Genomic DNA, 22,358 nt, shown 5'->3' on the forward strand with positions numbered 1-22,358 from the left:
AAAAAATATAAATAATACAAAACATGCTTACTTGAGTGCAACTACTCTAGAGTCTCTACCGTACCTGTAAGGATACATATCGTAATTCAGTGGCGAATAGCCTCCGAATACGTCTAGCGATCCCATCGCCGGAAAGCAAACCATCCGGTTGCCGGCCGTTTGTTGTTGTTGTTGTTGCTGTTGCTGCTGCTGTTGCTGTTGCTGTTGCTGCTGCTGTTGCTGCTGCTGCTGCTGCTGCTGTTGTGCACCCAGAAACTCGAGCATTTGCTGGTGTTGCTGTTCCTGTTGCAGCTTTTGCTGATAGGTGGCCGATTGAAGGGCGGCGGCGGCAGCGGCAGCCCCAGACGTGTACTTCAATGCATCCGATTGAATTGGATTGGCGGACTGCGTGTAGATGAGAGAGTTGGGAAATTCGTCCCCTCCGCTGCTGCCACCACCATCGCCGCCACTACTGCTAACCGCCAAATTGACTGGGCCTGTTTGGGGGTGTATGAGTACGTTCGTGCCGGGTGCGGACGCCGGTGGCGGATCACCATACTTGAGTCGTTGCTCCGTTGTTAGCGCGGACGGTATACCGAAGCAACGGTTTTCTTCATACCTGGAAGAGACGAAATGGAGTTAAAATTAGTAAAATACTCAATTTTAGTAGCCTCTATCTCTAGCTGTCTGGACAAGCTGTCTAAGTAGTCCAAGAAACAAACTAGAAATAATTAACACCCATCAATCTTAACGCTTAGTTACCGTTGCTTCGGGTAGGGCCGGACAAACTCGTTGCCGACCGCCGACGGTATCGCGTGGGCTAGGGAGGTTTGCGCCCCGAGCAAGGGTGGCAATTGCAGCTGGCCCCCGATTGCCGACGGTGACAGTATCGTGTGGAGCGGATGATACGGATGGTGATGCGGCGCCGGATGATGATGCTGCTGATGCGGAGCCGGCGGTTGGTGGGCATGGTGCCGTGAGTACGACTGTACCCGGCCAGGACCCGCGCCCGCCGAACCTAAATTTTCCACCGCCGATAACATTTCGGCGGCTCCCCCACCGCAGCAGGGAACCCAGCACACACTGCTCGCGGTTTGTTGTTTGATGCTTCTTTTTTCTGCTGATTGTGAGGGAAATGTTCTTGAAATTTAAAATCCAGATTCTAGATTTTTGATAGTAGCCGGATTTTGTTCCGTAGTTTTCACGCGACCCGTGAAATTTCACTAGTCAATTTTTCGTCCTTAAGTGTTCCATAAAAAAAAACGTTACAGCTCTCGTAGCGGAGGTTTTTCTTCCACAAAAAAAAGAGCTGTTCGTCACTCTCACTTTCAAACACTACACTATTTGGCACACATTCCACTAACCCTCCTCCCCTCCCACCAGGTCAGTCAACGTCGCCCGCCTCTCGCTCGCTGGTTCACCCCTCCTCAACACCGCTGCCAGCACGGACTTCGGGGAACATTCGTGGCGACAAGCTGGCTGCTGCTAGCAGTCGGGGTACCATTTTCCCACGCCTTTGCCGTTCTGGGGGTGCTGCAATATGCCGAAGGCTAAAATTTACAGAGAAATAGAATAAAAAATAATTATTAGTCACTTTTACCTAATAAAAAGAAGATTTGTTTTTTTTAGGAAGGAAGATATTTAATATTCGTACTTTTGAGAAATACCGGCTAAAAAGCCTCATTAAAAACCTACGTAAAATTTTTACTCCCTCATTCGTTCTCTAACTTTCTCTCTCTCTCTCTCTCTCTCTCTCTCTCTCTCTCTCTCTCTCTCTCTCTCTCTCTCTCTCTCTCTCTCTCTCTCTCTCTCTCTCTCTCTCTCTCTCTCTCTCTCTCTCTCTCTCTCTCTCTCTCTCTCTCTCTCTCGCTTTTTCGCTCCTTTTGTAACTCAAAACACACTCACCAACCAATTTCCCAAGGTCCGTGTGATAATGATAAGGCGATGCAACAACAACAACAAAAAATGGGCCACCCCTCCTTTTGGAGCAGGCTGAAACACCCAAGTGAAGCAACAGGTCCAACATAATTCAGGGCCAAACCGGCACTCACCCACAGCTGGAACTCATTATTGGTGTGTGAGTGCTCCTCCGGTGCCAAAAATAAGCTGCAAGGATATATAATGGAATGGCGCACGTGGCGAAGTGTGTGAGTGTGAGCACTCGAAAACAACAAGCACAGCACAAGTCGAGAAAAACGGGATCCTTTCTTTGCTTTTCTAGGTTTCGGTTAATTTGGGCGATCTTGGGGTTTTTGGGTAGTGTGTGTGTGTGTGGGAAAAGTTTCGGTTCGGGTGTGATCAATATTCGAGAATTATGATAAGAGCGTCGCTTCAATCGTCAGTGCGAACATGGCGGGTGTGTGGGTTTTAATGACGGCAAGTATTCGGAGGGACCCCCCCTAAAACCAAAAAGGTTCACACATCGGAGAAGGAGAGCTCTCGTCTTGTTTGAAGGGGCAACTGTTGGATCAATTCTTCAGACACTATACGGATTTGGAAACTGCTTACGCTAATCCAGGTGGGCCCTATTTTGTTTGGCGTCTTCACTAAAAAGAGTGTACGTACATCGGCGATCCTTGGAAACAAAATTAAAGATTACAAAAAAAAACCTTGTGAAACCCTTCTTGATATAAAAAGAATTACTTTTGATGCCTAATGCACACATTCAAACTTGATATGTACAACCATCCCTCCACCGGGCAAGGAAATCTGATATGAGAACCAGGGCAACAGGTGTTGCTAGAAAACGGCTGCCTGCCTGTTGTTAGCTTTTATCAGCACACGTTCGATCTTTGCTTGCAATTTCTCCTCTATGTGTGGCTTCAATTAGCCTAAGCCAAACTGTGTGTGAGTTACCACCCTGTAGCACCTGGAGGAGATTATCTTTTAACTGATCGCCGATTACATGACGGAGGCCAATTCCTCAAACAGTAACAAATTGACCACCCACAAACTCGCACAAGACTTCACCCTGCAAAGAGATGCCGGTTAAAAGCTAAATTACACTCACACACACACACACAGATTGAGCGAGAGGGATGGGGGGAGCCTAATTATTCCTAGCGCCGTGCGTGCCCCCTAACGAAGGGTGATTTAAAGCAGTTTGTCGCGGGGGTGGCGGTACGCAGACATTATCAAAGCTCTCTTCTTGATCGGTGTTGTGCGCCCCACCAAAAAAGAAAACCCAATCAAAAAGCAATTCGAATCGAAAATACAAATGGCCTTTTTATATTGCCTATCCCAAAAAAGTGGGGGAGAGGACAACCATGATTATTGCAAGTACTGCAAGAACTTGAAAATCTCTTCTCGTTTGAAGTTCACGAACCTTTTCTTTTGAAACACGTCAAAACCCTCACCAACCAAATCCGGCGTTTAAACATGGAGAGTTGTGGTGCTCGGAGTAGCAGATCTAAATTTAGGCCTGGGGAGTTGGTGATTGCACACAAAAACCCTCCCCACTTGTTGCCTAACAACGCCTCCAATTACATTCAAATGGAGTAGCGCTCTTTTTTTCTGTTCATTTTACTAAACCAACTGATATCACTTTCATTTCTTCTAACATCAAACACGAGAACGTTTCTCATTTGGGTGTCGGCGGCTAAAACATACTTACTGCAAAACTTCAACTTCAACTGCAAAAGGAAGAGGAAAACTGTCCTAACCGAACCTCTCCTAAATGCAATCTATAAAAACCACTTTTATCACACTTCTATTAGCTAGGGAAAGGAAGAAGGAAATCAACTTACACCGACCCGGTGCTGTACACCCGCGTATGTCCTCCTGCGAGAGGAGACCATGCACACGTACCGAACCACTATTATCAACTGTTCTGGGTTCGCGGGCAAAGGACTGCGTTGAGTGCCGTTCGTACCACAAGTAATCGCCGGTTGTACCGGTGCGTTCCATTATAAAGGATCTCTCTCACTCTTTCGCTCTCTATTGCTCCCGCTGGTTCTCTCTCTCTCTCGTTCTCCGGTCGCTAGGCCCCCCCTCCCCTCTCCCATATCCCCCCACTCTCACAAAGCTCTTCACATCCGGTTCTGCTTGGTGACTCTACACTCTCGGCTCCCAAACAAAATCTCCAACCCACGGAAACGCCGCCGCCTCACAATTTACTTCAGGAAAAAAAAACTAAGCGGATACCAACAATCACACACACACAAACAGATGGAACGACGGACAGCTTCGTTACCAAGCTCCAAGCTCCGAAAAGGATGCACTACACTCTCGTTCTGTTTTCTTCCGCACACAAAAACATTTACACAAGCCCTGAGACATACACATTGCTATAGACAATTGTCCTTGTCTCGTGAAGAAGCTTCCGAACTCTGGTGTCGTTCTTTTTTTTTTGTTCGTTTCTGTGTGTGTGTGTGTGTGTGTGTGTGTGTGTGTGTGTGTGTGTGTGTGTGGGGGGGGGGGGAGGATGGGTATTGTTTTCTTTTCTTCTTTGACAACCATTTTTTGGGATTTCTTTCCTTAACTAGCCTCCCCCGCGATCAATACCACCTCTTGCTCCCTTTACACCCCCCAACAACTCCTCGATTGGCGATCAGGAACGATTCCGCGAGTCCGGGGCTACAGGAGTCCAGAAGTCAGAACGGATAATACCAACGTTCTTGGACTAATTGTTGGAATTTCATAAACCTCCAGCAGGCAAAGATCAGATTTCGATCCGCCCTGTGCCGTTTGTGGTCGCGCGGTACGCTTTTATGGGAGGGCGGGCGCACAAAAAAAAGATTCCCCGGTTTTATGGCCGCGGCGTGGATGGTCCCCACAGTCTGTGACGACGACCAGCGCGCCGTTGTGTTGTTATCGGAGACGACCCCTACACCATGTGCCAGGCCAGCAGCAGTGGTAGTAGTAGTAGTAGTAGCAGCAGTATCAACAGTCCCCTGTACCGAGAGCTAAATATAATCTCAGCTGTATCGATCCCGCTTGGCTGGCTGTGGGGCGGCAGTAGTGGCTGCTGCTGCTGCACAACAAACAACACCCAAACAGACACACACACACGGGTGGTTACCGGAAAAGCCCATGCTAAAGGACTTCTGAGAGGATACATACTCGTAAAAAAAAAAACAGAAAAGCCCTAAAATGAGCTGCTGCAGAGACACGGGAGAGTTGTGATTGACGAAGATGGGAACGGGGGGAGATACATGAGTTCTACACTACCGGACCTGTTAACGGCTTACATAAAGGCATACGACGCACGCATACAATAGCGCGTGAGTGTCTGAATATCCTTGGTGAGTGGCTCGCAGCACAACACACATAGTGAGCAAAGATTGTTCGATGTGGACATATCTCAAATATTCCTCACAACAAGTTAGCTTAGAGATGTCTAAGAGAGCTAGATAGTTCCAATGCTTAGACATCCGTAGAGATTCTAGAAAAAAAAACTAGAATTCCTCAGAAACCATGATCTCTTGAAGCCATGCAAACCAGAACCAGTGCAATTCGCATACCTACTGATCTTTGCGAAATGCATGCCGAGTGGGCACATACTTCGATGAGATTGTTAAAATATATACAAGTGAATTCAGAATCTTATAAAACCTAAACCTAGAAGAAACATGAAATAAATATCCCTGAAGAAACGGTCTAGGCGAACTATTTCTTCTATTGTGCTAGGACATTAGTAGCGGACCGACTGGGTGTAACTATCCAATTAAGGGGACAGTAGCTTAACTAGCACATATGAGAGAAGTACAACTCAAGATATTGTAATGCTATAGACGAAACTGTCCTTGACGAAGTCCTTGAAGAAGTGGACCTCTAAATGCAGTGGGGCTTAGATTTTTAGATTTGAAACATACTGTTTTGACCAATGCTTTTTCCGTTATTCAACGGCCGGAACTCATCGGCGAGCCGGAACAGACATCATATGCTCAAACATTCAGAAGCAGGTATAGATCACTCAAGTGTTTCACCTTCATGAGAAAATAATAACGAAGTAAAAACAGCTTGTATCTTGCCTTCTTCAAAAACCCCTCCTACTAAACACTTTCACATCGCTAGTTGTCCTTCCACTTACAATGCATGCTCCTTTAACCGCCGTCCCCCCCCCCCCCCCCCCATATGTTTCATATCCCAACCAAGCTTTCAATCGACTCTACAAAGATGTACTGCGGCGTTCACAGGCTTTCTTGGAGGAAAGCATATTTGGTTTAGAATTTTAATTAGCAGACCTTCCCTCCTTAGCGTGTGAAAGCCGTTTTCCTAGAAGACTTGTAACGTATCTAGTGACAACTCACGCTCTCTCGCTCTTCACATCCCTTTCGTACGGCAAACCCGCACCGCAAAACTTGTATAGTCCTGGGGGGGGGGGGAGGTGGGGGGCATGAAGTGAACATCGGGATTTTGTATCACTGCCAAGCTAGGCTAGAAGAAGTTAGTAGCGATAATTTAACACTCACAAAGGCTTAAAAACCGTGATAACGAAAAAAAAGTGCGTGAGTGTCCACAAAAACGCACACAAAGCGATATGAAAAAGATACAAAAAGAAACACAAAAACAAACCTTCTGACAGCTAATGATTTGGCTTGCACAAAGAAGAAGAGCACATTCAAGGTCATTGTTATACAACGAGCACTACGGTTCTGATATACACGCGAGTAAACAGTCGCGTACCATTTAGATATTACCGCTAAGGAACACTCCTCCGTACGGGGACTCGCATACAAAAATGCTTGTGTTCTCTGTTGCGCCCTCAAGTGAAATTCGAAGCTCGCTACTGAGATTAACACCTTCTTGAGGGACAATTGTTAGAAATATGTCATATGAAGCCGTACCTTGTACATGCAGAATTGACACTGAGCAAATGCAGTCTGAGATGAGGCTATATGACTTGAAGTTTAAACAAAAATAATATCCTATGGTCCTACTAAGGCAGGTCCTTCTCATTGCCTGGTTTTGCCTAATTTTTGATGATAACTAAAACTAGATCCAGATGTTACTTCTTGATGAAGTAGGGAACTTTCATCCAGTACTTTGTATAAGTGGTCAGGACCTTCTCCATCTTCAAGAACTTGATGCGATGCATTAAAGAGTAGATTTGAATTCTTGCCTACTTCACGAGGGACATAACCCGCTCAGAAGCCATGAAAATTATGGACTTCAAGTTTCTTGTCGATCTAATCTACGTTTGTGTCAGGATCCTCAGCAGCCTAAGATCTAGAATACTAAAACCTCAGGATCTCCAGAAGCTTATCTCCATAAGAGGGAGCCACGAAATTCTTCTACCACCAATATCCCAATTAACTCGCGTGGAGATAAAGCTGCTAGTGGGGGAACAAAACCCTTAGGTTCTCAAACTAGTTTGATCATAGGTCCAAAAACGAATCCGCTGAATAAATCGCCCAACGAAAATCGAGAAGCGCACAACTCCGCCGCCGCCGTGGTCAACATAAAATACACTTGTTATACACACCTCTCTCCCCCAACCCAAGGTTTCGTAATTGTAAAATTATTCCTCGGCAGAATCTTGCAAATGTACATGTGCACACAACAAACAAAAGTGTAATGGTTGCGTGAAAAGGCTTCTCACCAAACAAAACAAGAAACAAAAGTGCAAATGGTGCGCATTCTTGAAACCGTATGACCAAGTGAGAAGGCTTGTTTGCTTACACCCCGTTTTATCGAGGAATAAGCAATAAAGCGCAACACACGGAAAAGTGTGATTTTAACCGTTCGAATTGCACTCTGATCGGGTGGAGGAGGGGGTTCAGGTTCTGCCGTCAAAAACTATGCTGTGTACTGGTTTTATCATTTGTTGCCTCACTTACAACTTCAGCGCCTCCTCATTTATGGCTCTACTTGAAGCGGTTCAACTACCAGCAAAAAAAAACCTGCTGTGTCATAGGAATTCTTAGGACTCAATAGGGAAAATTGCTCAAGAAAGTAAGAAGATAGGCGCAACCGAAACCAAATTGGGAGAATTGTCCCAGGTCAAATAACGTAGGCGAAAAGGGACAGGTAAAAAAAACTGGATGGATAGGTAAGGCTAAGGAGGTACACAACAATATAAGCCAAGGTCTGTTTGTGCTACGAAGAACCAAAAAAAAACAATTCGAGATGGATGCGACGCTTTGCACAACAGACATACGCGGAAAAACAAAAGCAAACCTTCAAACATACAAAATCTGTCCTTCTTGGAGGCGGCTATCTACCTCCATTCGCCTTTCCAAGTATCAACAAAAATCAAAATCTCGCAACCTATCTTACGTTAACTTCCTTGAGAGGTAGGTAGAGAGTTCCCTGTATTCAGCAACGCTCTCTGTCGTGAATTTTAGCACGCAAACAACACCTTTATTGCTGCTGTGTAATTAGCTTTCTAGTTGCTACAAAACGCAGAGTGTACAGAAGCGACAACTTGTCTGACCCCTATCGAAACTATCGTCGGAAATCGCACGCGCCATAGACATCAGAATATCAGATATCCTTAAAATGAATTTAGAAAACTGACCATATAAACATCGGGTTGTTTTCTTTCCCGTTAAAAAAAAGAGCAGCTTCAAGATGATGCTCTTTTCCCATCAATGTTCTGTGTGTCCTCTGGATATGCTAGAATGAATGCAAGGTGAATATCTTAAAGCCGAGAGAGTGAGCGATCGAACCAATAAAAGAAACAAAAAGAAAGAACCTTCATCATAAAACACTCAAGAGGTGTTATACGTTGATGGTCCGTTGGTAAAAGGGACAGAGCAGATACCGCACTGGGACCCTTATCGACGCGGGGTGCAGAGCACGTGCAGGTACCTCTTAAACCAAGCACATACCGCTTCAAGAATCGGTGATCCTCGCGTCGCTGGTGCGTTGCACGACACGAGAACCAGCTACCAACAACTTTGCTGGCTGACGGTGCTCACAGACGTTCGGTCGAGCGAGGATCATAAAAGTGATCGTTGCCTTCGAGACCCCTGAAGATAACCCGGCAGGACGGAGGAGACATTATGTCTCTCGGGTGTATCTCTCCTCCGGCGTTTTATGATCGAGGTGTATCCCCCCCCGCAAAGGTGAGGATGTTTTATTGAACCAACCAATAACCCATTATATGCCCGTTTACCTTTCGAGGATCATCGGTGGTCAGAACGAGAAGCTTCTCCAGCGAGGAGACGATTTTATGGGACACGGTGCGAAAAAAGACTCCGTAATGTCTCGGCCCTCCTCTGTTTTATGGCTGCTGGGCGCATAATATATTTTGTGAGATATTCTCAAGGACCGGCGCTTGCGTTGTTTGAATGTGTACTTGTTTTCTGGCACTTTAAATGGCCACTTGTGTTTGTCCCTTGTCTGCTGCTTCTACCTCCCTCCGTTTGCTTTTCAAGTCTGCCAAGTTTGATGATCTGATTTCTGGAAAGCGGCCTCTTGTCCACATTCACCAACAACCGGTACTTCTCTCTGGAGGATATTACAGAGTTTTCATAGCATTTGCTTCACAGTTAACGATTGCTCGTAATTTTCTTCGGTAGTAAAAACAAAACTAGTGCGTACATATCATCTATCCCCCCCCCCCCCCCCCCCCCCACCTAAGATAATTGGGACACATTCCTCGTCCGTAGAAGATTTCGAAATTGAAGACTTAAATCGCCAATGTTTATGTGTTAGCAATACTCATCTCCTTTTGCACGATTATTTATGTCGCAATAATTTGTTCTCGATCTTCCTCTAGCCGACGGATGAAATCGATTTCTAAGGATAATCTGGTTTGTTGGAAGTTCATTTCCTCTCGACTGAAATGTGTAAATATTAAATGTCACATGCAACGAGTTTTCGCGATTCGCTCTAGAGATTTTTTCAACTCGTTTTACGATGTCGCATAATTAATCCTTCTCTAGTGCTCGGCTTCTGGTAATATCCATGGATAATTGAGGCATTCCCGTTGTTTTGCAGTTGACAACGAACCACATATTGGTTAGCTTTAACCAGTTTGACCATTTTTATGGCAAAAGTTATTTATAGAAAGCATAAAAAGAGTCGTAAAAGAATCCAATTTTCTTCTGTCCTCATGATCGTGAAGAAATTGAACTTACACAGGAGTATACTGGTACAGATACCAGATACCTGTGTTCCGACTGGTATTCAGATGTTCAGATGCTCAACAAAAAATGAGAATACCCTCCTAATTACCGCCAATAGCTCTCTCTGTGGTTGAAGGTGATCTTATTAAACTATCGAAGAATGTTTAACGAACTTCTATTCCCCTTTGGTCTTCGAACTGTCAGAATTTGGACCTCCTCTCTAGAAAATCACTCTGTAATCACGCTCAAAACGTCAAATCCTAAGTTTTATCACTAGTTCTAATGTCCGGTAGTTATTAAACAGAAAATTAAATTATTTATCGAGACTCAAGGTGGCCCCCGAGTTATCAAGTTATCGTTCATATCAGCCGAGGCGAACCCCTTCTTTTAAACTAGTTGTGGGGGGTTAAGCTTCAGAGCCTCAATCATTCAGAGGGAGTGCCTTCCGAACTCCCAAACTCTGAACGCGTATAATATCTCTCTTCTTGACCTGTGACTCTAGCCCAGTCAGAAAATTCCACGTGTAGGAAACCTTCAACATTCTGCTTAGGACCTCTTCCAAGGAACTTGATCCGCCAATATTTGTCAGTAATATCCCCATTACGTCAGTCACCATCGACAGTGCATTACTCCCCGAGGAATGTACATTATATATATATTTCTTCCTTCGCTACTCAAAAATTGTTTCTAATGTATTCTGTTGGCTGAGGCTCTCAATTGATCTTCTTCTTTTTCCTTGGCACTACACAACCTCCAAAGGTCTGGGGGGACCTGCCATTTCTGGCTTGATTTTACCCGCAGCTGGAATGTCAGTCCTGCGTACGGGTGGGAGGCGGTCTGGATGGGATTTGATAATCGTTCCCTGTCGTGTGAAGTCCAAGTGATACGGATCGGGTCCACGGATATTAGACAACTTTAATCAGTTTTTTTTAATTTATTGCAGGAATTGTCAAGAGTACAACAATTTGAAGTACAACAGTGCCTCGTCTTTCTCTCGCTCTGTCTTTCTCTCTGCATCCAAATCAACATTTCGTACCTAACTAAACAACAAAACTGCCAGACGTCACAGATTTCTGGAAAGCGGCCTCTTGTCCACATTCACCAACAACCGGTACTTCTCTCTGGAGGATATTACAGAGTTTTCATAGCATTTGCTTCACAGTTAACGATTGCACATAATTTTCTTCGGTAGTAAAAACAAAACTAGTGCGTACATATCATCTATCCCCCCCCCCCCCCCCCCCACCTAAGATAATTGGGACACATTCCTCGTCCGTAGAAGATTTCGAAATTGAAGACTTAAATCGCCAATGTTTATGTGTTAGCAATACTCATCTCCTTTTGCACGATTATTTATGTCGCAATAATTTGTTCTCGATCTTCCTCTAGCCGACGGAGGAAATCGATTTCTAAGGATAATCTGGTTTGTTGGAAGTTCATTTCCTTTCGACTGAAATGTGTAAATATTAAATGTCACATGCAACGAGTTTTCGCGATTCGGTCTAGAGCTTTTTTCAACTCGTTTTACGATGTCGCATAATTAATCCTTCTCTAGTGCTCGGCTTCTGGTAATATCCATGGATAATTGAGGCATTCCCGTTGTTTTGCAGTTGACAACGAACCACATATTGGTTAGCTTTAACCAGTTTGACCATTTTTATGGCAAAAGTTATTTATAGAAAGCATAAAAAGAGTCGTAAAAGAATCCAATTTTCTTCTGTCCTCATGATCGTGAAGAAATTGAACTTACACAGGAGTATACTGGTACAGATACCAGATACCTGTGTTCCGACTGGTATTCAGATGTTCAGATGCTCAACAAAAAATGAGAATACCCTCCTGATTACCGCCAATAGCTCTCTCTGTGGTTGAAGGTGATCTTATTAAACTATCCGAAGAATGTTTAACGAACTTCTATTCCCCTTTGGTCTTCGAACTGTCAGAATTTGGACCTCCTCTCTAGAAAATCACTCTGTAATCACGCTCAAAACGTCAAATCCTAAGTTTTATCACTAGTTCTAATGTCCGGTAGTTATTAAACAGAAAATTAAATTATTTATCGAGACTCAAGGTGGCCCCCGAGTTATCAAGTTATCGTTCATATCAGCCGAGGCGAACCCCTTCTTTTAAACTAGTTGTGGGGGGTTAAGCTTCAGAGCCTCAATCATTCAGAGGGAGTGCCTTCCGAACTCCCAAACTCTGAACGCGTATAATATCTCTCTTCTTGACCTGTGACTCTAGCCCAGTCAGAAAATTCCACGTGTAGGAAACCTTCAACATTCTGCTTAGGACCTCTTCCAAGGAACTTGATCCGCCAATATTTGTCAGTAATATCCCCATTACGTCAGTCACCATCGACAGTGCATTACTCCCCGAGGAATGTACATTATATATATATTTCTTCCTTCGCTACTCAAAAATTGTTTCTAATGTATTCTGTTGGCCGAGGCTCTCAATTGATCTTCTTTTTCCTTGGCACTACACAACCTCCAAAGGTCTGGGGGGACCTGCCATTTCTGGCTTGATTTTACCCGCAGCTGGAATGTCAGTCCTGCGTACGGGTGGGAGGCGGTCTGGATGGGATTTGATAATCGTTCCCTGTCGTGTAAAGTCCAAGTGATACGGATCGGGTCCACGGATATTAGACAACTTTAATCAGTTTTTTTTTAAATTTATTGCAGGAATTGTCAAGGGGATAAATGGAGTCTTTAATGAATCCAAATATCATTAACACGTTGAAGATATTGTGAAGAATTTGAAGTACAACAGTGCCTCCTCTTTCTCTTTCTCTTTCTCTTTCTCTTTCTCTTTCTCTTTCTCTTTCTCTCTCTCTCTCTCTCTCTCTTTCTCTTTTTCTCTGCATCCAAATCAACATTTCGTACCTAACTAAACAACAAAACTGCCAGACGTCACAGGGGCAAAAACCAATATAGCGAGCGAGGGGTGTTGGAGAATTAATTCCCGGATGAAACGCGAGAATTTTGTTTAAAAAAAAAAGCATGTAGCCACACATTCCGCAAGGCCCCCGCCGGGACCTGTAACGTCTAAACAGATCGATGTACATAAATAGCACACCACGGAACAGCGTTGGGCGGGGAGGCGAAAACGAAAACATCTTTCCAAAACCCAATTATCCATCCTCTCTTCAGGAGAAAACAACTATAACCCAAACAGGTGGAAATAAAAGGTAGGTTTAAAAAGCACGAACTAGAAAGCAAGCCGATTATTTTTCTAAGGAAATCAAATGACACAGTTCCTCTCTTTTCTTTCCAAATAATTGGATTGCGATAGAATAATTGGTTCACCGGTAGCGCACCACCAGGATCATGCAAATCAGTGCATTCGTGACAAGAATAAACAATTTATAATTGGTAAAGCAACGCGCAACTGTTGCCGGGAGACGCGAACCAAGCAGAAAGCACCTAGCTGCATTTGTAGAGCAACATCACAAATCCGAACCAAGAGCCCCGCTCATTATCGAAGAGTCTACACGGCGAGATTAATCGAAGTCCAAGCCAGGAATCGGGGTCGAATGATTAGAAACTTTTCCTTCCTGGTCAGCACACACCATCTGTATCCCCTTGCCCTCCATCTGTATGCAAAGCACACAAAAGTGGCAGGATACACACTTCATATTCTCTGGACGCATACATCTCATCCTCCACATCACCATTCCAAAAACGGGGGGAAATGGAGGCGCGCGCACTACAAATAATAGAGAGAACCTGCCGCGCTAGAGCGAAAATAAGCGTGATGCATTTCCTGTGCTTCGAGCCCAACCAGCCACTAACGAGCAACATCATTATCCTTTTGGCTAGAAAAAATCGCGCGCGAGCAACCCCCCCCCCCCCTCGGATCTAGCGAGTGTGGGGTAGGAGGAAAAATCCTCGTTTGAGTGAATTGTTGTACCATCAGGCGCTTTTCCTTATTATTTGTCTTGTGTTTTGAACAGAGCGAAACGACGAACAAAAAAGTGGGAAAGAAAAGCGCACAACCCACCCTCCCAAAACCTATTGGCGATGGGAGGCGTCGTCGCATTTAATGAGCGCGCACACCCGGTTTTACTTTTTTCTCCATAAAGCGCAACAACCCCAGCTCTAACTATTTTCAAATACCCGGGGTGGAAGAGATTCATGGGAATTTTCCGAGATTTTCCAATCGGTAGCGCATCGGTAACATTGGTTATTTTCCACTGTGTTTTCCGGCTGTATCGCCGGAGAAAAGCGAGCTAGTGACTCTCGGTCGGTTATGTCGGTCGTGCAAACAACGGGAATTCGCTAGAATGGGGAAATAAAGTTTTAATTTTACGCTGTATGCATCGTTCAGCACATAGGAATAGTTACGTGACGAGGCAAACACTAGCTCACACTATTAATTTGAATTGCTTTTTAGTCGCATTAGTATCCTGTGCAATGTTTTGACCATACTTTATTTAAGATAACTTTTCTCTTCAGGCTCTTGTTCTTTGCTGCCTTTAATTAAAAAATGACGCAGCAATTCGAACAGGATATTCAGAAACATACTACTTAGGTATAGAGAATAGCCCCCAGGGGCGATCCGGTGGCCGAGACGATAATGGCGCTGGTCTTCACACGGCAGGACCAGGATTCAAATCCCATCCAGACAGCCTCCCCGTACGTAGGAGAGTTGACTACTTTGCTATGGGTAAAAACCAAATTACAGAAAGCCGGAAATGGCAGACCGAGACCTCTCGAGGTTGTAGTGCAAAGGAAGAAGATAGGATAACCCCATATGAAAGGAATCATCTACCCCATACACACAAAAAAGGATTTAAAAAACGAGATATATAAAAAACGAGAGCAAAGGGGGTTAATATGTCATACTTGAAAAAACTTCTCCACACAAAAAATCTGTCGCGACGGACAAAGCTGTGACATTTATAGTCTCAGCCATTCACATACTCTCCTCTGAGATATGGAGTCGTTCTCTAAAATCGACGATTTCCTCTTTGAGTTGCGTTTGAGAGGATGCTCAGAAGAGTTTGGTTTGGTTCTCGTTTGTGTAGGAGGACAATGGAGAAGTCGCAAAATTGTCGAACTATTTACAGTCGTTTACTTGATTGTGCATAGATTCGCCATGCTTCGGTAGATTGGTCATATTATGAAAATGACGCCGGAAGACCTAGCGGTAATATTTTTAAGGTAATCCAAATGGACAGAGAAGTCGTGATGAGCCCCAACTGAAATGGAAAAATAGTCCTTACAGAAAGAAGGCTGGGATATTGGATTGAATGATGACGGCTCTAGATCATAACCGGTATCGAGGACTTCTGGAACCTTAACCCAGGTGAGGTACTTAGATGATACAACGGTAGCACCACCACAGTTTTCATACGGTTGTCAATACCCTCCGTAAAAAATATTTTTAATTTACAGCTACGGTTTTAATCATAAGTCAGAGAAGTCAAAAAAGGTATATATCCCAAAACCTCTTCATGATTTTTGAAGTTGCCAAAACAAGAATCCCAAACCCCTATAAGCGCCCTGAGCTCTAGGAATTATTTTAGGGGGAAGTTTTCTCGTTCTCCATTAAGCTTGGGGACAAGTGCCAAGAATCTCTCACATGATCCAACGTCGAGAATTCGTGAAGTGAATCTAGCAGAACTATGGAATGATTAAAAAGCTCCTTCTATTACATGTTCCCTTCTTCTTGGTATCTTTTTCATGATATAAAAATTAGATTTTGAAAGCGTTACCACGTGCTTTAGAATCGATCGACATTCAAGAAATGTATGAGCTTTTGTTTAATTCGGAGTGAAATGTGGGGAATATCCATGGACCAGACGTCCAGCACTCTTTCGCCCATTGAGTGAATCATTAACGTGTGGCTAAACATTCATGTTCTCCATCAGCCACAACATCACAACCACCAACCATCGGATCACAAGTGTCGAAGTGTTGCCCAACAACTCCCAACACAATCCGAGGTCGGACGGAAAGATGCACCAAAAAGGAATACAGGAGGAGGACACAGGAGGTTAAAGAGAGAGAGAGAGAGAGAGAGAGAGAGACAGAGAGAGAGGGGGGGAAACGCGCTATAAAAGCTTCAATCATCCGTTCCCTTTCGTTCCCAACTCTCATCTGCGTTTCTTAAGCTCTTTAACTACTTCATAATGTCTTCCCTCTTTGGCGCATACATCTTGGCCCTATGGTGTTTGTGCGCGAGATGATCTTGATGCTGCCATAAAACAACGAACGTACGTTAAACGATATATATCCACACAAACAGATACAGAGCACTACGCGATCGCGTCTCGTTTTGGACCGAGACAATGACAACCGTAAAAAAAAAGCCGAGGAACGGCACAGGAATGTAACCAAGAATGTGGGCCCTCCTTCCCAGAAAAACCACCACCAGACAACTCAGCCACCCCCCCCCCCCCTCCCCACACCAATAATTTCGTGCTCTCCTTCACACATACGCACAACACAGGACGGCGGCGTGTTCTTATCTTTAACTCCCGGAGACTCTTCCCTTGATGCTGCTGTGCTGCTGCTAGCTGGAGTAGTTGCTTTCTTTATTGGGTTCCCCAAGGTTTGAGGATCTTCGTTTCACAGCTCCTTCGCGTGAGTTAGAAACCGTCTGCAAGCAAGAAGGATCAATTATTCGTGGAAAGGGCAACGATGACTCGAAAGCTAACGATAGGGCAGCAAGAGAAAGAGAGAGACCTGGAAAAGAGATCGTGCCCTTGATCGCTCCAATATGCTTCTTCTGCTCTCACTCTTCCCCCCACCCCCTCCCCCCTCTCTCACTCTCCTCACAGAGAAGAGCTCAAGAAGCAGCGTCCAAAGCTCTGGGTCCTGGATGAAATCATCCCGCACCGCCATGAAACTCTTCTTCCTTTTGCCATCACCCCCGCGAGAGAACTCTGCCGAGATTTTACACACCATTGAAGGGAACACAACATGTGACCGTTGGAAGACATCTCTCGAGGGTTTTTTTGTTGTTGTTGTTGTTCCTTTAATTCTTTTCTTGTTTTGTCCGTTTTGCTCCCTTTTGGTATGGGCCTGCCGGAGGAGAGTGTAGAGAGTGTAGTGCTGCTATTCCTGTGCTTCGGGGGTTCTCAAGCCCTTTCGGACGAAATGATTATTTTCGATCGCCTTTTATTTTTCTCTCTTCTCCGAACCCTTCGGAATACCCGCTCGTGCACTGACCAAACGGAAGATGATTCTTGGAAACAACAGTCCACATCGAGAGAAGTTCCAATGATGGATAGTTGGGATGATGGTAGGAATGGGAAGATGTAACAAAAAAAAAACGGTTTATGGGAGAAGAGCTAAGTTTAGGGCTAAATCCCTAACGCGCGCAAGACTTCGAAAAAAAAACAAAACATACAACTCTCCCCGGGGCAAGGATTGACGCGATCAACCGTTACAATCAATCGTTCGAATATCCTGAGAAATTGATGATTGCCCAAGATTGGCGGCAACGCACATCCTTTCACAGTAAGTGGAGGTGCGTTGCTATAATAGCCTCTCATGGTAAAGAAGAGCACGTGAGACTCGCCCAATAATACTCAAAAACGTCCCCCCCACCCCCCTTAGAGAATATATGAAGTTCTAGGGAGTGAGTGTTATTGGGGGGTAGGGCATAACAAACCCACCAACAGAAAACCGTACCGTGCCATTCGCATTCTCAGACTCTCAGTCATTAACCTAACCATAGAAAATTGCAACCCAAAAAAGGCGCTCCCATACGCACCGCACACACACGCGCACGGAGAACCGCGCCGACATTCAATGAAGAGAATCAGAAGCAAGAAGAAAAAACAAGAACAGCGATGAACACAGTAGTTAAGAAGATCCCAATTAACAACGGCATCATGGCTCGGAGAAGGGGCCAGGCATAAATAACAACTCTACTCGTCCGTCCGAAGTGTGCGGCTCCTCTCTTGTGCTCCGCGCAACGCGCGACGTGACCCCCATCATTCTCTCCTCTCCTACCCACCGACCATTTCTTACAACTCCGTGCCCCATCTTCTTGATATTGTGCGAACAACTTGTTCACTTATTCTGACGCCATCACGACGTTTATCCTTTAAGGAATTCCTCTCTGGCGGCCGCACAGTGGGTTCAACTATTGGCTTTGATGATAAGTAAAAAATAAAACGATTCTTATTGCATTTTTTTTTTCTTTGTCCGAAGTCCTCTAAATCTAGATGATACCAAGAATTACTACAACTTAATGACAAAGTAGTTCCAAATGATGATGAAGTAATGTCGATGATGAGTCCTCCAAAGGCCCGTATATTGGATTGATGGGCACTGGGGAGCTACAATGTAAGTTCACGTCTTCCTGGTCACAGGAGGGAGTGGCCTGATCCCTCGTTAACCAGGAGATGTTCATAATGGCAGATTTCGTTTCTCCTGTACTTCACAACAAAGCAGTAATAACTCAGCTTTACGGCGAAGCTTTTTACAGGTATTGAATCTTGCTCCAATTATACTGATCGCTTTAATGAGAGGCAAAGGGAAAACGTGCCATTTTTTAAAAATGGTGACATGGGTGACATAAACCCCGTAAAACTTGTCAACTGCTTTCAAACTTGATGGATAGTTGGTAGAGACGCACATCCGTTGATAGCACGGAGAGACTGCACATATCAAATCGATCAAAAATAGCGAAAATCCACAATTTATGATTTCACCGGAAACGAGGAATAATTTCTAATTATTTTAATATTCTTGGAGTCTATGCTAAAGAGAGAAAGCTCTCACAGGATCACTTCTTCTTTAGCATTAAAATTTCGAGGGTAGCCGATCTTGGTTGAAGTTTAATACCCGTTCTTGCCATGTGCCAGAAAACTCGCCCCCAGTGATTGGGGGGCTTCCTGAATTGCAGCTTCGCGTTCATAAATTGGGGCAGTGCAAAGGATTCTCTGCAACAGGTTCAAACAAGCAAAACGGGGAAACTTGATGCATTTTTTGGTCAAACCCCAATTGCACTCTACGCACACTGTGCGCGCGGCTCGCGCCCCGGTTATGGATTGCGGGCTTCTGATCGCCTCTAATCCGGTTCGAGCGACGATCGTTCCCCCTAGCTGGCAAACTACGCTGCTTGTCTCTCTCTTTATCGTTCTGTATCATCTCTTTGCCATCTACACTCATAGAACCCAGACCAGACAGACCAGGAGGAAACAAACAAACAAAAAAAGCCAACAGGAGTATGAACGAGACATGTCTGGCGCGTCGTTCAAGCGCGCTACAACACATCATCAACATCATTGGTTTGGTTGGGCTCATCATCATCATGGGGCTACAGAGAAGTAAGCAGGTTCACACAGGGCGCTTCGCTAAGGAATGATGAAGAAAATGTGCGCTCATGCTCGCTCTCTCTCTCTCTCTCGTTGTCGACTTTGATCTAACCGATCATCCGCATTGCTTACTGACACGCCAAAAAGGTGCGTGTATGTGTGTGTATGTTCATCAATTCTCAAGGGTCCGAAATACGCACAACACAAAAGGATCTTGCTCTAACTTCTTCTGCAAGGGGGCCTTGTGTGATTACGATGTGTGCGAGAGGGGTAAAGAGGTTCCGTGTGTGTCATCCATATATTTTCGGTTCGGTCTGTGACTTCAAAACATTTGGTTGAGGAGGTTCAAGGTATGAATCAGACAACAGCGTATGTCCTCAGGCTGCTGCAAAGAATGTGAAGACAACATGTGAAAAAATGATTTTTATATAGAATTCTCGGACTTGGATGACTAGATGGAGGATTGGATATCGATTCTATACCCAACAGTCATCTGAGCAGATTATCCAGCTCAGTAAGTCAGTAATGGTAGACCAACAACCTTTCAGGTTAGTAGAGCCAAAAAGAACCGAATCTACTGATATGCCCGAGAGCAATACGTCAGAAGTTAGAGTTCATATCTCCGAGTGGGGGTACCTGGTGACTTGCCACTTAGCGTAACCGTCAGGTTATTCAACTATCTGCAAGAAGGGACATCAAAAAGTGCAATCTTTCCTTCAACAAGCAACACGACACAAACCTTATAATCCCCCCCGATTGGTTCGGCCTTTCCACATCCCAAGTTCACTCTGCTTCTTCTTTACAAAGAACAGAACAGACAGGAAAAGAGCAAAGAGACGCGGCGTGTGGACGGTGGTTTGACGAAACAAAACCACTTCAATCTTTTACTCCCTCTAATCCCTTTTTCCTCAATTCACAGAACTGACCCTCGGGCAAGTAAAAGGATGCACGCTCCTTTTCTTCGTGTACTCCATTTTGCTGTTGTTGTTGCAGTGGTAACTTTGTTCCCATGGGGTGACGACACAATGCATCAGCAGGGGACAGATTGATCAACAGCCCATTTTGCCGAACTATGGCCAAGAACAATAGACCCACTTGAGAAGCCGTTTGCCAGCAGCACCAGCTTAAGGCACAGTGATAATAATCCCATCCTTTGACACTTGTGATTTACACAGTTGAGAAAGAGAACCCAAAACCTGACCGTGAGTCGTCGACGCGTCATCGTGGCCATCGAGGTGTCTAGGGAAGGTGCCTGGGAAGGCGGCGAAGGTGTAAAACAACCTTTGCTCGCCATGCCCGAGTTCCCAACGGTTGGTGGTATAGTTACAATAAGCTCAATAAAACAACCATTATTGGTTGCATGTTGTTTCCCTTTCAACGAAGGACGCAACTCACCTACAATCGGCTATACCTCTCATATAATGTCCAGAGTTTTTTTTTTTTCTTAGGTCCTTCAAACTTCAAGGGGTTCTGGCTGGGCAATACTGACTTCCTTAACTTGATAATACCCGTGTGTATCTGTTTAGTTACAGTTCTGCGTAAGGGAAAATGGGTCCCAATAGGATAGTCATAGTCCAAATATTATTGACCAACTAAGCGAGTGACCTATTTGGACACAATACTAATTACTGGGACTTAACCTTCGGCAAGTCCACACCCTGACCACATATAAGTTTCTGGGAGAGCATTGGACAAAGCGGTGAACAAGCTTCTAAGGAATCAATGCCTTAGTAAGTTCTTTAGCAGATTTCTTATTATGACAGAACTTTTGCTTCTTTGGTTCTATTCTACTACCTCAGTAAGATGATTTGAGCAGTCATTAAGGTCTTCCTTCACTTGAAAACAATCCTCAAGTCCACCACACCCTGAGTATAAAGAGTCCTTGAGCCGTCAGGAATAATTGCCTCGTTAAGTTCTCACACCGAAGCTCTTATCAGATTTCAGCTTCAATTGGCGGCAAGTTATCAGCCAGCTATTACGCTCTTCCTTGGGCGCCGGTCTTCACACGGCAGGACCGGCGTTCAAGTCCCATCTAGACTGCCTCCCCGTACGCAGGGCTGACTACTTTGCTACTAGTAAACTTAAGTAACAGAGGGGCAGAAATGGTAGACCGAGACTTTTCAAGGTTGTAGTGCCAAGGAAGCGGACTCTCTTCCATGAATTGATTCTACCCGTGGAACTTGAGAACCTCGACCCAACTAACGGACCTCTTCAAAAAAAAAAAGTAGTAATACCCAGAAATTACATCAAGTATCTTCTTGATTGCAATTTCTATAAACCTCATACACTCTTTAAAAAGTGCCCCTTCTGAAAAGAATCACATTGAAGAAGGCCTAACCGGTGAGTGATAAAAATCCGCCACAAAAAAAATCTAATGAACTTTACAAATGAAACAAACAAAATGAGCGTGTATGTATTATGTATGTGTGTGTATGTGTGTGTGTGCATCATTCCTTGTAGAGGAATGGATCGCGATTTGTTTGCTTTCATTTTCCTTCATTGTTTATGCTGAATACGCGCTTTAATCAAATACAACAAAAACCCTAACACGTCTGTGTCTGCCTTTCGTGTACGTAGTCAGCCAGCAGCCGCGGGCTCTCCTCCCCATTTACACACCCCCTGGGAGGGCGCGCACGTCAACCCCCTTCACCAGACATCTGCTGTCTGTATGAGTATTTGTCCAAAACAGCGAGAGTGAGAGTGTGTGAGAAGCCGATTTTAAAAATAGCCTTTCTACGTTTGCCCTGCGCCAAGGCAGCCAGTCAGCCAGCCAGCGGCACTTGGCGACCCCGCCGTGTTGTGGAGTAGCCGCAATTACTCGCTGCACGAGATGGAGAGAGCGAGAGAGAGAGAGTGAGTAAGAAGAGAGCCATTAATGATCGCATTTTAGCATTCGAGCGGCCAAATCATCTATCGCGATCAAGTTTCGATACGCATCGTCGATAAGGTTTTTTGCTCATGTATGATGATGCTAATGTGTGCCCGGCTGTGCACAGAGACACAGACAGATAGATCGGGACAGAACAGAGAGACCGATATAAAAGGTGTGTATGTGTGGTGAGCGATCGACCGTCGTGACGCCGACCGAC

General features: G+C 44.8%; 1 protein-coding gene across 6 annotated transcripts in view; it reads right to left on the reverse strand.

Moving 5' to 3' along the window:
- LOC118510463 (ataxin-1-like) overlaps positions 1 to 22,358 on the reverse strand; it is a 35,707-nt gene that overhangs the window by 7,410 nt on the left and 5,939 nt on the right. For 4 of the 6 annotated variants that reach the window (XM_036052320.1, XM_036052347.1, XM_036052338.1 and 1 more), the window contains exons 3-4: positions 742 to 1,529; positions 32 to 598 (exon numbers count right to left, since the gene is read on the reverse strand). In XM_036052320.1, coding sequence (XP_035908213.1) covers positions 32 to 598; positions 742 to 1,022 — 848 coding nt within the window. In that variant the 5' untranslated portion in view covers positions 1,023 to 1,529. Of the gene's footprint in view, positions 1 to 31; positions 599 to 741; positions 1,530 to 3,725; positions 3,864 to 22,358 lie in introns of those variants that run through there. The other 2 variants (XM_036052358.1, XM_036052365.1) reach the window with 2 other exon arrangements.

Source organism: Anopheles stephensi, chromosome X (genome assembly GCF_013141755.1).
Source record: "Anopheles stephensi strain Indian chromosome X, UCI_ANSTEP_V1.0, whole genome shotgun sequence".
Lineage (NCBI taxonomy): Eukaryota > Metazoa > Arthropoda > Insecta > Diptera > Culicidae > Anopheles > Anopheles stephensi.